Below are 18,486 nucleotides of genomic sequence, written 5' to 3'. Positions count from 1 at the left end.
GTGGGTGTGCAGAGCTCACAAGCAAAATTCAAACGCTGTGATCTTCACTTCCAATGTGAGCGAATAGCCTTACAGACCACAGTGGCATCTGAAATATTTTTGAAAAACAAACAAATTGTTTGCTGGCATCCACGAATGCTGCGCAAAATTTCTAGGGATTTACTTTTTTTGATGAAAACAGTTACAGTTAGTTTACTTCCAAATGCCTTATTTTTAGTGTCCCTTTGGTGAACTGCTCACTCTCCCAGCGCCTCGTGCAGCAAGCACCCAACACCTAAAAGCTCAGCCCGTCTCCTGTTCTCAAACCAAATCAGCTAATCATTTTTGCAAGTAGCGAGTTTCAAGCCCTGACAAAATGTGCTCGTACAAGAATGTCAGAGCAAGCCCTGCTCCAACCATAGTGCACAATCCATCTCTGCTCACTGACTAATGCCATCTCCAACCCCCTCCTGCCAGGCCACAGTCTCCTGAACCCATGACCCCTGTTCCCTTTGAACACATCTGGTCCCCACACCCTACCCCCACACCAACTCAACTTTGCCTCCCATATACCTACTCAGTAGTGGTCATATATTTTGGTAACACTGACACCTATCCCCACTGCGTTTGAAATCGTAATACTTTGAGGGCCGCAAATCATAGATTGGCCCCTCTGATAAGGCATCCGATAGCAACGACCCCTAAAACACGCCCCCATAAAAATATAGGTCAGAATCCACCTATTTCTCAACAACAACTCCCTTTGATGCGTTGGTTTGCTTACAGTCAGTAGTTCTTGCGTGCCAAGTTTCTTATGTAGCCTAGGTCATTCCTTTGTGGGACGCGTATTTATTCAGCTATGTGGGCACGTGCATGGTAAGGCAACTGCAGAACCCCAAATTTGCTTTTATGCTGATATCCATCTGACCCTCCCCCAATCAGTGAAGGATCCAGAAGAGATTTACGAAAGGAGGAAGTGTGAAAGCACAGCGTTACACTGTATGGCATCCTCCAAATGGCACTTCTTGCCAAAAGAATTGACTAAGCGGATACATTTCAAAAGACAATTTGGACTCTTTATTTGGACACTTTATGTAAACATTGTTGAACAAATAAATAGTTGCTAATCATTTTTTTTTTATAACTTTGTTTATTTTTAAATCAAGGCAGAATGATAAATACAGACATTATATGCAAAGGTTATCTCAGCAAGTTGACCCCCAGTCTTTAGACCCCCCCTGTGTTTTCTCTCTCTATCCTCCTCCCTGGGTTATCAGTCTCACGGGCTCTGCGAGCGGGCTCCTCCCGCCCGGGCGGTCCGGCTGGAGCCTCAGCGGTCATGAGTCTTCCTCCGGGCTCTCCTGGTTCGTCAAGATCCAGAGGGCTCTGGCGGGCTTATAGGTCAGGGCGGGGAAGCGCTGGTCGAATTCCAGGACTGGGGCCCAGATGTTCCAAAAGCGATGTAGCATCCCTGCTCGTGCTGCCGTTACCTTCTCCGCTATCAGAATGTCCCATACTTTGGTCCACCATTGGGCAATGTGGGGGCCTTCCGGGGATTTCCAGGTTCAGGCCACCACCGTTTTTCCTGCCAGTAGGCAATGAGTCAATAGTTTCGCTCTGGGTCCGGAGCGCGGGTAGATCCCGGGGATTGGAGCTCCTAACAGGATCGGTTCTGGTTTCAAGGGAATCATTGTTCCGGTAATCAGCGAAATAGACTCTAGACAAGCTTTCCAGAATGGTCGGATCTTCGGGCAGTCCCACCACATATGGAAGAAAGAGCCAGGGAGGCCGCATCCTCTCCAGCAAGCGTGGTCTATCTGGGGGTTCATATGGTGGAGTCTGAGGGGCGAATAATACCACCGCAGCACAATTTTCTATGCGCATTCTCTGTTGGTGATGCAGGTGGATGCGGTATGTGTTCGGGTCCATATGTCCACCCAGGTTTGATCCTCTATCGGGTGTCCCAGGTCCGCTTCCCATTGGGCCATACATCGGGTTCTTGTGGTTAGGAAGTCGCTTAAGAAGCGTCTGTAGAGGGTGGATACGCTGCCGCGAGTCGGAAGGTCTCCTATGGTAAGTTCCAGGGCAGTGGGAGGACGGGTCGCTGCTTGCAAGGTTTGGGGGTGTGAGCACCAGTGGCGTAATTGGATGTAAGTAAATCTGTCCCGTTCCCGAAGTTGGAACTTCGCCTTACATTGGGCGAAAGTGAGCGGTTTCTCTCCTGTATACAGCTGGTCTATGGTTTCTAGCCCACCTTTGGTCCAATTTTGGAAATTGCGGGGATGCATGCCCGGTGCGAACATTGGGTTGAGAAAGACCGGGGAGTGTGGGCTCAGTCCTCTTGGCACTCCCTTCCGTTTCAACGCCCAGTCCCAAGTGCTAAGGGTGTGTTTGGTCGAAAGTAGAAGCTCTCCCCCATGGGACCTGAGGGGGGGCGGGATGTGTGGCAGAAATCGCAGAGGCAGGGGGGTCCGCGACTGTTCCAGCTCCACCCATCTCGGGCGGTCTGTCGTATTTTGCCAGGCCTGGACCCGAGCCAGTTGGGCTGCCACTCTGTAGGCCTGAAGGTCTGGAACCCCCAGTCCCCCCAGTCTGGGACTCCCCAACATAGTTCTGAGAGGAATTCTCGCTTTCTTACCTCTCCAGATAAAGTTCAGCATTTTTCTCTGGATCCCTCGGAGAATCGGCGTGGGGATTGCCACTGGCAGTGAGGCGCATATGTATAAAAATCTCGGGAGAAGGTTCATCTTGCAAGCCGTGATGCGTCCAAGCAGCGAAATCTCCTGGGTCCCCCATCGCTTCAAGTCGCCCTCCAGTTCCTTGAAAAATCGGGGAAAATTGGCTTTGTACGTCTCTTTTGGATCAGCCGGAATGTAAACCCCCAAATAGGGGATGGCGCTCCTTTCCCATACTATCGGGCACCTCTTAGTCAGCGGTTCTCGCTCTGCTGGGGTGAGGCCAATGCCCAAGGCGGAAGATTTATCGAAGTTTATGGTGAGGCCCGAGACTTCGCCATAGCTGGTGATTTCGCGAATCGCATGTTCAAGCGATGAGGGGGCCTCCGAGATCGTAAGTAAAATGTCATCCGCATATAGGGCAAGTTTATGATGTGAAGGGCCGCTTGATATGCCCTTGATTTGGTCATTCCGCCTAATTTTTTGTGCGAAGGGCTCCATGGTGAGTGCAAAAAGTAAAGGCGACAACGGACAGCCCTGCCGGGTCCCGCATGACAAGGGGATTGGGGCCGAGAAGTGGCCGTTGATCCTCAGGCTTGTTGTAGGTCGATCATAGTTGGCCAGCACCATCTTCCGGAACGCCGGTCCGAAGCCGAAGGCCCCTAAAGTGTGTTCCATAAACGTCCAATCCACCCTATCAAACGCCTTAGCTGCATCGAGGGCCACCAGGATTAGTTTTTGGGAGTTCCGGGAGGCGAGGTCCACCAGATTCAGGGTTCTCCGGATATTATCGCCTGCGGTCCGGTGCCGGATAAACCCAGCCTGGTCTGGATGAATGATGTTCGGCAGGATGCGATTCAAGCGGGTCGCCAAAATTTTCGAGTAAAGGTTCGCATCTATGTTCAAGAGTGCGATGAGTCTATAGGAGGTTATGCTTCTTGGGTCTTTTCCAGGTTTGGGCAAGAGGATGGTGGTCGATTCCTGCATCGATGGGGTCACCGCCCCCGTTTCCCTGAATGAGTTGAATAGGGTGGTGAGATGGGGGGTCAGTTGCGACCTGAATAGCTTGTAGAACCTGGTTGAGAAGCCATCCGGGCCAGGGGCCCGTGTTTTGAGAGATTTGATAGCATCCTCAATTTCCTCCCCCGAGATGGGCTCCTCCAGTTCATCTCTCATTGCGTCGGAGAGCTGGGGCACCTCTGCCTGCCGAAGGTATTCCTTCTGTTGTGCTGGATTCCGTGGGGTTGCCTTCATGGTTTGGGCCAAGTGCTCAGTCGCGAGGCGTTGCTTCTCGGGTTCTGAGTATAGTATGACCCCGTTGGTGTCTCGCAGGCCCATGATCGCGATGCTGCATCTCTGCTTGGCTAGCTTGGCCACCAGGAACCTGTTCGCTTTGTTGCCCTTCGCATAATACGACTGTTTAACCTTCGCCATTAGTTGGGCGGTTTGTTCCGTGTAATGGGCTTCCAGTCTTTTCCGTGCCGTGCGGATGACCCGTTGTGTTCTGGGGGACCAGCCTTTCTCCTTGTGGAGTGCCTCGGCCTCTCTCAATTCCAGCTCCAGGGCTGTCCGAATTCGTCGTCTATCTCGATGGTAGGCCGCACCCTGGGCTATCAAGGAGCCCCTGATTACTGCCTTCAATGGCGTCCCAGTTGTTTGCTAATGAAGTGTCTGAGGCCGGGTTTTCCGCAAAGAAGTTCTTTATTTCCGTTGCGATCTTGTCTCTGGTGGCCATGTCGTTGAGGATTGGGTCGTATAGCATCCATTTGCGCGGAATGGTGGGGTCAGGGTTCTGAACCCGAAGTTCCAGGAGCACTGGGGCGTGGTCGGAGATCGCTCTTGTGCCGATAGTGACCTTCTTAACTGAAGGGAACGTGTGGGGTGAAATCAGGAATAGGTCAATCCTTGAGAAGGTGCGGTGGACATACGAGTAAAAGGAGAAGTCCTTTTCATCAGGGTGAAACACCCGCCATGAGTCTATTATCTCCAGGGTCCTAAAGAGACGAAGGAGGCTGAGTGCTTGGGCGAAGTCACCTGGGGTCGGGGGGTGTGATCGGTCTTTAGTGGGGTCAGAGACCCCGTTGAAGTCCCCACCGACGATCGTTTGGCCCTCCACGAAGTTGGCGAGCGATGTGCCCAAGGCGTCATAAAAATGTGATTGTCCAGAGTTGGGGGCGTATACTGAAACGAAAGTGTACAAGTCTCCCATCAGGAGACATTTGATCGCTATAAATCGGCCTTCTGGGCATGTCTTTGTTTCCAGAATCTGTGGGTTCAAGTCTTTCCTGAAGAGAATCGCCGTGCCTCCTTTTTTGCTTGTGCCGGAGGCAAAGAATTGAAGCGGAAATAGCCGAGACCGAAGGCGGGATATATCAGCGGGCAACAGATGGGTCTCTTGTAGCATAGCAATCGCAGCCTCCTCGTCGCGGAGTTTTAATAGAATTGCCTTTCGCTTGTTGGGAGAATTCAAGCCATTAACATTCAGGGAGAGGATCCGAAGCGACTGAAGGTCCTCTGAAGGCTCACTCTCCGTTCCCTGCGTTAGGGGGGGGGGGGTCCTGGGGTGGAGGTTCAACTGCCACGACTGATGGACGCACTCACAAAATCATTCTGCACTTGAGGTTTTAACGCGGAATCCCAACGGGGGATCGCAACTTTAACAGGGCGGTAGACCGACTTTGTCAGTACGGTCGTACCTAAGGCCAACAGGGCCAATTGTCCCATACTGTGGGTTCGCAAGGAACAGAAGATGGAAAGTATCCTTGGGGTGGGTATGAGCCATGGGAGTGCCCCGCCGCCGCCGTGTACTTAAAAGAGGTTGGCAAGTAGGTAGCGGGTTCTAATTCAAGCGAGCATATCTGTGTCCCGGCTAGTTCGTTGTCGGAGCCCGGGGCCTTGGAGGCATCCGCGTTCATCATTTCTTGTTGTTTCGTTGTATCGACGACCAAGGCGTGCGTTTAGCTTTTGAGGAGGGAGGCGGACCAGGGTCCTCAGTCCCCTCTAAGAGTGGCGTGGAAGGGTCCCGGGGAGCGGTCGGATGCAAGATTTTCTCTGCATCTTCCAGGTGGCTGATTCGGCGTAGGGTGCCCTTATATGTGAATTGAAGAGCTGTCGGGAACAGCCATCTGTAACGGATCTGTTGCTCCTGGAGGAATAATGTCAGAGGCCGAAGTGCTCTTCTTTTCTGGAGCGTAAGTGGCGAAAGGTCTTGGTAAATTTGAAGAGGGCTGCCCTGGAAAGTGATCTCTTCATCTTGGCGGCTGATCGCTGATATCGCTTCTTTCGTTGTAAAGAAGTGGACCCTGGTGATCACGTCTGGAAGGGGGTCCGATTCTGTCCCGCGGCGCTGGCGAAGCCTGTGGGTGCGGTCCAATATGAGCCGAGATTTGTCCAGATCTGGAAGTAGAGCCTCGAAGAAATTTGCCACGTAGTCCGCTAGCTTGTTATCGGGGACGGAAGATGGAATGCCCCGGATGCGGAGATTATTGCGTCGGGCCCTATTTTCGAGATCTTCCTGTTTAAATTCCATAATCTCGCATTTGTGATGTAGGGAATCGATTGATTTTTGCATTTCTCCCATAGCGGTGGTGTGCTCCTGGGCATGATCTTCGATCTCTCCAACCCTCTGCTCGAGTTCTGTGACTCTCTGATCTGTTTGGTCAACTTTGGTAGCGAGTTCTGAGAGGCAGGCGCGGAACTCAGATTTGATGTCCGCCATGAAGGCTATCAGATCTCCTTTCGTGGCAAGCTCGCCCCTGTCCTCTTGCTGCTTCTGTGGGGTCAGTTTGGGAGGTTCCTGTTTCTTGGGTTTCTCTGTAGCCGTAAACATGGCGGAGATATCCGTGCCTTTGCTCACTTTCGTTTGTCTCGACATGTTGCTCACGCCAAACAGTTCTAATTGGGAGACTAGCGGCGAGGCCCAGGACGGTGGGAGATGGCAGCTGGAGAACTCTGTCACCTGGCCTACGCTCCCGCTCCAGGTCAGGTATAAGTGGGTGGGCAGGGGCGCCCCAGGAAGGGTGGAACGGGGAGAAGGACTTCGGCAGGGCTGATCCAAGATGGCCGCAGTGGTCCCGACTTGATCTGCAAAACGGGGGGAGGAGTGGAGGCCTGCTCTTAATAGCAACCCAGGAGGAATCCAGGCTGCCCAACCGAAATCAGGGGTTTCTATGTTAGGTACCGCTCCCCCTCTCTGGTTCTTCTGCCTCCCAAGGTCCCGCTACCGGCAGGTGCGGAGCGTGCTGCTGAGCCCCGGTATGGCGGCCATCTTAGTTTCGTCCGTCGGGTACGGGGGAGAAGTTCAGCTTCAAATTTCTAGTAGAACGCCGCCACGGTCGGAGACGATGTTTAGCCAGGTTATGCCATGTCGGTTCCGGTCGCTGTAGATGGCCTTAGCGACACGAAACCCCGCCTAGAACCACCAGAATTTGACGGCGGCGGCGGACATCCCACGGGTGGCCTCAGAGGAGCGACCACATCGATGGCGCTCCAAGCCACGCCCCAGTTGCTAATCATTTAAACGAGGAAGTGAACTGTTCCATGAGGTCTGCTTTCAGTGGACAAGGCACGTTTGAAATGTTTTGTGGCAATGTATGTGACTAGGAAAAAAATCATGTGCGATTTCATGAGTATGTATGTCCAACACAGTCAAAGTGAGATCTTTCACAAAATCGAATTCCATTTCCTGGTATATTGGCTTGACCACCCACTTTTTGCTTCTTTTCGTAAAGGCCATTGTGTAACGAAGCATCCCAAAGTTTCCCACAGTCCTCGATTGTTCTCGCCCAACGTTCTCGTTATGCGCTAAGACCACTAGTAATGTCCGAGATTGCATCCCGTCTATGCCGAAATGCAATCTCTTGGGCCTGTACTTTAAGCACATATTGTGGAACACCTCCGAATCTCCTGTGTGACAGAATTCTGTGAGTAGCTTCAGATCTCTTGATAGAGTTTTATCAAACACAATCTTCTCAAGAGCTTTTTGTGGATGTGAAGATGGAACCAACCACCACTTCTTGTGTTCCTGCTCCTCTGATTAAGGTCCATGTGCACATTGGTGAAAATGTTGGTTCTCTGTCCATGAGTGAACGTTGGAACAGTGGTGCATCAATGAGTGCCATTTTTCAAGTACAATTTCCACAGACCCACCACAAGTTTTGGAGCTCCACCAAAGATGGTTGCTCAAATACTGGGACCACTGTCAAATATTTTCAGAACCTTTTTTTTACTAGCAGCAGTGATTTTTTTAGTGATTTATTTTGCATCGTGCCATACATCAAATTGATGGCGAATGTTTGGAAACTTCTCTCGCATGGCCTTCGCTATTGAAACATGTCTGTCGGTGGCTATGAAGTCTATTTGCATTCCCCTCGATTGGAGATCTTCCATGGATTTTAGAAAACCATGTTTCTCCATGGCCACTGCGGATTTACATTCGGATACCTGCATGACCACCAAACTCAACATTTTTTTAGTTTCCATGTCCTGAAAGTGATATGTGCAGTACTTTGCTAAAAATCCAGGGCTGTCACACTGTCCATCGCCAGCTAGCCTAAATCGTTTGTCAGAGTATGTCCTTTCAATTAACATTTGTTCAATTTTCCAAGCTTCACTAATAGCAGGGAATACATATTCTCGTTGATATTTATACTACTGCATTTTAGAAAGGAACTGGAGTCCCACAAATTTACAGAAACTGGACAACTTACCAAAAGTAGAGCCACTGAAAAGTAAAGCTGCTGCACACATTAGATTTCCAGCTGGCACTTTGCCCAGCATCGGTTGAGCGGACCATGAAAATGTAGCATGGAGCAGGCCACAGGTGGCTTGGATTTTCAGGTTTGTGCCTTGTGATACACGAGTCACATTCATCAATGGCTGCCCGCATACTTCCCCCCCTACACTGGATGGACACATTTCAGCATCAGTATAATCTGTACCAGGCAGCTGCCGAATACAATGTATTTGTGCTCCTTTATTAGATTATCATCCTGCATGAATGTGGTTTGTGACTCAACTGTGGTGGACTTATCCACCGAGCAGGACACCCTCGTAAACTGTGTAAGTCATTTAGTCAAGATATACATTTCAAATTTCACCTGATTGATGGCTATTGTACTCAATCAGAGATCAGTGTGTGAAACCCACTGTTTGTAATGTTGCACTCAAGCATTTTGCATTGTATTCGGCATTAGAGTAGGAATTGTAACGTTAGAACTGAAATGGTAAAAGTTTGAAAAGATGCTCATTTATAATAATGTCACTGTCTAATAGTATCAGAATTAGGATATACTTTCTTTCATTCAACAGAACTGTCAGTAGGCATACCTCATGTTCTGGACCAGCTCCAAAGGATGATGTAATTGTAGTCAAAGTCCCAGCATCCCTCTGTAACACAGTACTTGTTTTAGTATGGATGAAAACAGTGAAATTGAACAGACACAATCAGATGTAGTCAATGGTACATATCAATAAAAAACCATAAATGGAACATTATGTAAACAAATGACAGGGTACAAAAACTATTTCATATTATCTAAAATTCCATGCATGTTACATTTCCGTAACCGAATAACGAAATAAAACTACCTGATAGGAGCTCGAAGTTGTTGTTGACTCCGGGAAAGAAATGGATGCAGAAATTAGCTCCTTCATTTTAAGTGCATTGCCACAAAGTGGTAAAAGGAACATTTTATTTGCATTAGATATATGGGAAGATTCAACTCTCAGGAACATGAACTTCAACAAGTCTGTATGCCTCACCATTGTTATACTGGTCATTTCAGTGATGTCGTCACTACCGATAGTCTGTGCTTCAGTGAATATGCTCACCTACAAAAAATGGACATGTGAAGCAACCGATTACGAAAATATTGTGCTTACTTCGAAGGGCACGATAGCATAGTTTTCTGTGTTCATAAATCATTTTCTATGATGCTCCTAAAACCGGGGACAGATGTCTAGCAAAATGGGGTATAGTTATAGAGCAATATAATCTGGTAAATATGCAAAGTTTAGTAAGAAACATTTACACCAAAAGCACCAATCCGTCCATGTAGTTACCTGTTCAGTACCCCAAGGCCTATAGCTAAATCATGAAACGTGACTCACCTGAGGCAGCATGTGCATGAATAGAGTTGGAATTGCATTTGGGAGCTATTTACAAGACGTCTGAGTCGATGCTTCTTTGTGTACTGCAATTGGTCGTACATATTCGTGGTAAAGTGCAGGCGGCAGATGCAGAATCGATCACCCTTCAAGTCACCCAAGACATCCTGGGCTCTGCTTTCAAGCTCTTCCGGTGCAAATCCATAATATCTGACCCATTCTCTTATTAGATCTATATTCCTCGGGAATATATGCATTATTTTGCCTTTAGGTTTGGTATGGCCCATAGAACAGCAACCGTAAACCATACAAGCAGGCATTGTTGAAAAATCTGTAATAAAAAAGTCCACATCGTAAAAAAATTATTTTGCATGAATGCGTGAGAAAGATGGAATTATATCATACACTTTTCTATGCAATGTTGGTTTTGTTGACATAAGCAAAACCTGTGTAGCATAGCCGACTGTATTCTAGATACAAACTTTCATTCACAATTGATTGATGATGTGATGCAAATCGTAATGTGTTACTCGTCCCTTGAATGTACTATCATGCATCAAAAGGAAACATGCTTTTAGACACGGTCCGCGAAGGGTGCAATCCTATCCCAATTGACATTTATGACAATTGCTATATATCTAGAACAGAACAAATCAAACAGAAGTCAATGGTAATGGCAATGAGATGAATGAACATTACACCACTGGGTACATTTGTTCAAAATAGATAGAAATTTAGAGATCAAGAAGAGATGATTAGGTGACCTGCCCTTACCTTGACCAACAAAAAGTTAGATTCAGCAAGCAGGGTAGTTAGTAGCAGGAGAACAGGTAGCACGATCACGAGTTGACTTGCAGTGCTCACAGATGTTCTCACGATAAATATCAAGGGGTTTATAAAGAATTAGAAAAGTGGGTATGTGAATGAGTGACGTATATATGGCGTGGTCTTATGTGGATAGCAGGGGTGCGGTCTGCTTCAGGGGAGCCTGTCTGGAGACACTCGGTCTGGGGAGGCCATGTGAACAATGGCCCCTGTGCGGAAGATAACTTTGAAGTGTACATGGTGTTTGGCACCTCGGCCGTTCCCATCCTTGGCAGCGCACATCCACAGGTGCGAACTGCCATTGATAATGGAGGGCGGATGGATGGGCATGAGGCATGCAGACAAGGCCCGGAACACTGCTGAAGGGAGAGACACAATTATGTGGATTTCAGGGGCACGGCCTGCTTCAGGGGAGCCTGCATGGAAACACTGGTTCTGGCTAGGCCATGTGTAAAATGGCCCCTGCGCGGAAGATACCTTTGAAGAGGTACATGGTGTTTGGCACCTTGGCCGTTCCCACCCTGCCAGCCCCCTCGGGAGGACATGGCCACCGGTTTGAACTGCCATTGATACTAGAGGGGGGGATGAATGGCCAAGAGGCATGCAGAAAAGGGCCGGAACACTGCCGAATGGAGTCACATTTTTGTGGATTGCAGGGACGTGGTCTGCTTCAGGGGAACATGCCTGGAGATACAGGGTTTGGGGAGGCCATGTGTACAATGGCCATTGCACGGAAGATACCTTTGAAGTATACATAGTGTTTGGCACCTCGGCCGTTCCCACCCTGAGAGCCCCCTTGGGAGGGCTCGGCCACAGGTTTGAACTGCCATTGATAGGGTAGGGGGGGTTAGACGGCCAAGTGGCATGCAGGAAAGGGCCGGAACACTGCTCAATGGAGAGGCACACTTATGTGGATTGCAGGGGCAAGGCCTGCTTTAGGGGAGCCTGCACGGAGACACTGGTTCTGGCTAGGCCATGTGTACAATGGCCCCTGCACAGAAGATACCTTTGAAGTGTACATGGAGTTTGGCACCTTGGCCGTTGCCACCCCTACCAGCCCCCTTTGGCAGTGCACATCCACTGGTGCAAACTGCTGTTGATAATGGAGGGGGGATGGATGGGCATGAGGCATGCAGACAAGGCCCAGAACACCGCTGAAGGGAGAGACACACTTATGTGGATTGCAGAGGCACGGTCTGCTTAAGGGGAGCCTGCATAGAGACACTAGCTCTGGCTAGGCCATGTGTACAATGGCCCCTGCTTGGAAGATACCTTTGAAGTGTACATGGTGTTTGGTACCTCAGCTGTTCCCACCCTAAGAGCCCCCTTGGGAGGGCACAGACACAGGTGCGAACTGCCATTGATATGGTATGATATGATAGTTTATTTAGGGGTGGACGGCCAAGAGAGACATGCAGGAAAGGGCCGGAACACTGCTGAATGGAGACACACTTGTGTGGATTGCAGGGTGCGCAGTCTGCTTCAGGGGTATTACTCGTTGAATGCGGTGTCCAAGCCTCCCATGAAGCCACCATGTAAACGCACGAAGGCCACCAGCCTGTACCACCTGAGAAACATACAAACTGTATTTAAATGAACATGATAAGTGTACAAACCTTATTTGAAAATGCAATCCTGTATCTTATGGCATAGTTGCCCGTACACATTTTACTTCATGGATCAATCAACCTTTAAACTGTAGACACATTGCAAAAGTGAACAACTAAGTGATCCTTGATAGAGGTGTGGTCCAGGTTGCTGTGTGATAAGGAGAGCAGATATGGCAGAGATTGTAAATTGGAGCCCTCCACTCCATGATTATCACACCATACTGAAAGGCTTTTCCACTTGTTGCTATAGCAGGAGATGGTAGCAGGTGCACAAGCCTTTGCCAAGACGTCCCTGTAGTCTCGGGGCATGGCCACATGGATGAACTCTATTGAAGCATCAGCCAGGTCATCAGGTTGATTAAGGCTGGGTCATGATAAAGGGCTGTGCCCTTGTTCCTGGACAGGAGGTTGTAAGTGGGTGGGGTCAATGAAAGACCGTTAAGTTATGAAAGCCAAAACTGTCTAAGACATGCTGCGGCCACCAGGTTCAGTCTGCACTGCTGTTGTTTGACAATGGATAGGTCTCTTGGCATGAGAGGAAAGGAAGCATACAGAAACTTGCCCATCCAGGGGAGTGCAAAGATGTCTCCCAGGCTTCCGGGTTGTGGGAACCTATTGGTGAATACAAGGCATTCAACTTGTCATTGGTGGCAAAGAGTTTCATGTCCGGTGCCCCCCACATCTTAAAGACATGCAGAGCTTGGTTTTGGAGGAGTTCCCACTCGTGGCAGGAATGGAGCCCCTTGTTGAGGGGATCGGCCAAAGAGTATTGGATGCCTCGCAACTGGAATGGGGACTTGCACTTTGGGCTTACAGGACCAGAGATCTGGTGAAACCCTGCTTCCGGATATAGAACATGGTGGTTGTGTGTGAACACGCAAACTACTTACCCTTGTAGGTGGAGGCAGAATACTGCCCTCATCCCGAGGACATTGATAGTTAAGGACTTTTCTTCTTCCAACCAGATACTCCTGGCATGAAGATCACTGGTGTAGGCTCCCCAGCCCATGGGCACATCGGTCGTAACCATGACCTACTGGTCATGAACGGGTTTCCCTGTTTGAGGTTGGAGCTTATCAACCACGAACAAGCAACATCTTTGCACGGATATGTGAGGGAAACCTTGTCCTAAAGGCGGTAATCTGTTGCTAGCGGGCCTTCAGGAACTCCTATGCCGGTCTCATGTGAAGCCGGCAGTGTTGTATGAGAGAAATTCAAGAGGGCATCATCCTTAAAAAGGACTTTAGAGTGCAGACCATTGTGACTTGCTACTGTGATAGCAAACAGGCTCTGGAGAGAATGGTCTTGACCCTGTCGGCAGACGGGGTAGAGGTGCAAGACACTGTGTTGAACTGCACTCCCAGGAATAGCATCTATTGGGAAGGCATCCCAAAGGACTTTCTGCAGTTGATGGAGATGCCAACAAGGAGAGACAGGTCATCATGGCCTTCGTGTGTTTGTGCGGCAGGGAGAGAGAGAGGGCCCTGACCACCAGTCATTGAGGTACGGGTAGATGTGGATACCTGATTTCGAGAAGGGAGCCGCCGCTGTAGCCAGGCATTTTGTGAACAGCCTTGAGGGCCAATTAGGTGCAGATGGATAGGACCTTGAATTGATAGTGCAGTTCTGCCACAGTGAGTCTATGGAACTTCCTCTGGTGGCAATGGATATGGACGTGGAAGTATGCATCCTCTAAATCCAGGGATGATAAAAAATCTCCTACTTTTAATTGACTGAGGACTGTCAGCTTGACCATCCAAAAGATTTGAGAACAGTGAGCCAGAAACAGGGCCTGGTTGGCCTGATGTTTTGTTGAGATTTTTTGGAAAGACTGCAGCAAGAATATGTGGTGGAGTTGAAGAGTTGGGGAAGGGAACCCTGAGACTTAAAGGAAACACAATTGTCTTGAGAAAAGAGTCTTAAGACCCCTTTTGCTTTTAGATTGTGTTACTTGAAACTTGGGGACGGGACCCCCAAGGATTGGTTCTGATCTATATCGCCGTTCTGATCTATATCGCCTTGAGCTGGAGAAAGGTAATCGTGAGACTTTTTTCATGGATCTTTCTTGTGCTTGGGAAAGGGGGAGCTGAAAGAAATCTGTGACCTGGAGGCAGCACAGAACTTTGAGTTGAACACTATTTCTTTTGTCTTTGATATCCCTAGACATTGTTTCGCTGAAGTTGTGAGGGCAAGGATTGGTTTTGGACACAGACTTTTACGTTGAACTCTTTTACTCAGACATTCCCTACTTTTGTTCTGGTAGGGAAATCCCACCTTAGTATAGGGCAAGTTAGGCCTTCAACCATCCTGACATTTAAGTTTATAAATATCTTTTATTTGTACTTTGTCTGTTGTCTGTGTCTTACTTCATGATGTCTTCACAGAACAAATGAACTTGTTTAGAAGGTCGAGTATTGATCTCAAGCTGCCCGAATTGTTCATCATAGCATGCCCTGACACCACTAGGCATGCTGAATGTGTTCTTTTGCTTATAAGCAGAGCGTTGTAGCGTGCAAAGCTGTTTTTCCACTTTTGCGGAAGGCGGAGTGGGCAGTGGTTTTTCGATTGAACTCCAGAGTATGGCTGTGTTTTAGTAGTGACAGCACCAACTTGTCTGTGGTAATCTATCAACATTGATGGTGAAAGCAGGAAAGGCACCCTCCCACTGTGGTGTAGAAGTGGAGGGGTGGTTCTGTGTCCTGGTCAGGCCTGTTTACTTGACTGCCCTCTCGGCTGAGAGGACCTGCAGATTTCTTAGTTACCTGTATACGCCTAAGACGTGGCTTTGAAGTTGTCACCAGAGGCATAGGTATTCATTCTGTAGGTTTGGGAATGGTAGGCTATTCGATTATCACAGCATGACCTGGGGAACCGGGACTTGTAGGACTGTTATGACCATTGCTGTTGTAAGATGTTTAGGGACCAAGCAGTTTCAGTGCCCGTCTCAATGGCCTGGAGGGTATCGTCCACCTTCTTCCCAAAATTGTCCTCTACATCAAAAGGAATTTCTACAACCTTATCCTGGATGCCTGGGTGGAAGTTCATGGCTTTGGGCCTTCCTTGGCAATGTAGCACAACACTATTTCCCATCCGGCGAAACCCAGTATCGACGATGTCAACTGCCAACATGATGGCATGGTCGGATGCAACCTCGCCCTCATGAAGTACCGTGAAGGTTTCCTCCTGCTTGTCTTCAGGGAAGAAATCAAGGATGGGTCCCTTCTTGTACCACAGGTCCAATCGTATCAGGAGAAAATGGTGAGGGAGTTTGTGGCCTAGTGGTAGTGGCCACAAATAAGATTTGTTTTTCAAAGGCATGCAATGTCTCCCTTCCTTGTCCGGAGGCACAGCACATGGAGAAGAGGGGTTGGCCAATCTCTTGCAGTCTGCAGCAGACACCATGGAAGCAGGACTGGTTTGGGTACAAAGACATTTGGGGGCAGTGTCAGGCGTCCGATATTTCTTGTTGAACCTGTTCTTTTTTGAAGGTGCAGTAAAGTGGTTTTACATCATAAGCAAACCGTCCTCTCAGATGTCGTCCAGAACAGAAATAGACAACAGTCTTATGACCATGATCCCGGAATTGATTGAAGAATACCTCCTTCCTCTGCTCAGTGGGGAGGTCAAACTTTTTAGATGCCTCGTACATGATGGTGTCAAATGTCCCAACTTCATCAGGAGGAGAGTCCCTGATTGGAAGATTCTCCGGTTCATCATCCACTGCTGTTAAATCATCAAACTCATCAGAGGAGGAAGAGTGAGTAGACACATCATCCTTGGTAGTGCCTTCTTGTGAGTCAGAGTCTGGCAGATCCATGAAGGACACATGATGGCGTCTAAACAGAACAGGAGCCTGATACTGTGGCGAAGGAATGGAAGGAACTTGTGTCTGCAGTTTTAGCACCAGCATTTGAAAGTGTACAAAGTGTTCATTGAAAGGTAGTGAGCATTAGGAAGAGCAGGTGCAGGCACACTTTGTGCGGGTAAAGTTGTCTCACGAGGTGGCTGCACTGGAGGCAAGATGGATTGGTCATCTTTCTCTATCGAGAAAACCCCTTCCGGGCCCTCAAAATCAGTATCAATCACGTGTTCCAAATTGTCCATTGGAGGCACGTTCGATGGTCTGGGCACCATTGATGGAACATAGGGCTTGAGAGTGAAGAGCGGCTCTATTTGTCTCCTCAGAGTCCTTAGCGCAGTATGCAATGTCTGTGGATGTGCAGGCACCATCGACAGACAAAGCAGTGGACAGAGAGTTTTCTGCACTCGAGGTTGTGTGGTCACGGACGAGGTTGTTATGGAAGATATGGTTGTCGACGAAGATGTCATCAACAGGATTTTTGTCGTTGTCGTGAGAGTCATCATCGGAGTAATGGATGATGTGGATTTTGCAGGTTTATTCATTTCCAATATGGAAGACGTTGACAGCGTCTTTGAGCATTTGAATTTAATGGATGAATGCTTCATGGATGAATGACTTGCCATTGAAGATGGCACTGTAGATGAAGATAGACCCATTGATGGAGTTATTGATGATACCTTTGTTGTGGACTTCATTGAGGAAGCTGGCTGTTTATGCAACAAGGATTTGTACAGTAGGGCCACCTCATCTGGGGCATAAGGAACATGGGTGGTATCTCCTTTCCTCACCCTTTTCCCACAAAAGCCTCCCCGTGTTATCTTGGCTTCTTGAAAGAGGGAGCATGCTCTTGCGGTTTCTTGGGGCCAAGTGAAGCATGGCTCCTCACTGATGCTGAGTCTGAGGCCACAGTCTCCTCAACCAGCCAGGCCGCCAGCCTTCTATTATGGTCTTTCAAAGTTTTATTTCAATAAGAATGGCAAAGGGAGCGGGAGCTGACATTGTGGTCTGGGTATAGACAATACAGACCCTCTCATGCTGATCCTTAAAGTAGATGCTTTTAAAGTTACTGGTGGAACATGCCTTAAAAATACTTTTCTTAGTCTTTGTGTCAGTCATGGTGGGGCAAGAAGAAATCACTTCATAGGACTCAACCCTGCAGTGGAGTGCCAAATGGGTATAGGACTTCTCGATGCCCAGAAGAGAAATCTACCTATCGTAGTTTCCACTGAAATCCAAAGCAATCTTAAAGTCGTAAAATTCGCAGATAATCGTCAAATGAAAGAAGAGAACTGGAAGAGGAAGCCCGTTACTTCAACATGCTGTAAGGATCAGAAGATGGCCTCCAAGGGAGGACCTGGGGGAAGTACTGCCATTTAGCTAATGTGTAAATGACTCAAAACAACACTAAAGTGATTGCAGTTCTTCATTTCAATGTATTGTTACTGGGAATATTCAATCAGCATGTGAATCTATGAAAGATTCAATGCTGGAGAACAGAGAAATTCGATGTATTCTTTTTTTTAATAGATGGGGCTATATTTCTACTTCATTTATAACAATAATTAGAATTGGGTGCATTCATGTACTGCTCATCACAAATGTATTCGTCCCTTAGCATACTCATGCCAACTCTGTCTAATTTAACTTCATATGATGCCATCATGAATCAAAGACTTATGCTACTCAATTTGAGGTAATTGTCTGTGATGTCACTTCCAGTGGAGTGATAACTTCTGTATGCAAATCAGGCCTTGAAAACCCTAGAACTGGCAGTGATAGCTGTATAAATAATATGAGTAAAATGGTGTGTTATGTCTTTTACAGGCACCACTTACCAAAGACACCAGTGTGCGTGGAATTATGCAGGTGCTTTCCTCACTCACGGAGAAGGATGCTGGAACCATGTTGGACTGGGATGGGACCACTCTCCCCTGGTGAGAAAATGCAGCGTGCTTCAAGGCTGCTGTGACGTGAGGGAGCAGGACCGATCCACCAACTCCACTGTGATGAGTACACACATAAACAGGCCACATCATGAAAACCCTTATTATGTTTTTTTAAAAGAATATATTAAAACATTTAAAACTTTGAAAATTGTCTTGTCTTGTTTTTTTCATGTTTTATTTCTTGAAATAAGATAGGAACTATTCACACTTGTTCAGAGGCATCCTGAAGTATTTTAAACAACCCACATGACAAAGTAATTAAAAACAAACAAAGAAAATGCAACAAATAAATAATACTACATATTCTCTCAGCTATTCGAGTGGAAAACAAAGTGATGGAAAAAGAAGGGCAAGAACTTAGAAAGAACACATTTTTAATCCACATTACTTTTATTTGAAATTATCACGAAGAAAAGTAAAAAAGAGAACTATATAAAAATAAAAATCTAAAATATTAGACCAGACATACATCTTCATTCACC

The 18,486-nt window shown here is 47.8% G+C and overlaps 1 protein-coding gene across 2 annotated transcripts in view; it reads left to right on the top strand.

Annotated features, from left to right (window-relative positions):
* Nucleotides 1-18,152, top strand: part of LOC138447942 (C-signal-like) — a 338,033-nt gene extending 319,881 nt beyond the window's left edge. For both annotated transcript variants that reach the window (XM_069604469.1, XM_069604470.1), the window contains exon 6: nt 17,883-18,152. In XM_069604469.1, the coding sequence (XP_069460570.1) occupies nt 17,883-17,996 (114 nt within the window). In that variant the 3' untranslated portion in view covers nt 17,997-18,152. The remainder of the gene's footprint in view (nt 1-17,882) is intronic.
* The last annotated feature ends 334 nt before the right edge of the window (nt 18,153-18,486 follow it).

The sequence above is a fragment of the Ambystoma mexicanum genome, chromosome 1p (assembly GCF_040938575.1).
Source record: "Ambystoma mexicanum isolate Mex_15411 chromosome 1p, UKY_AmexF1_1, whole genome shotgun sequence".
NCBI lineage: Eukaryota > Metazoa > Chordata > Amphibia > Caudata > Ambystomatidae > Ambystoma > Ambystoma mexicanum.
The sequence above is the reverse complement of the archived record's forward strand: the minus strand, read 5'-3'. Positions and strand labels throughout refer to the sequence as shown.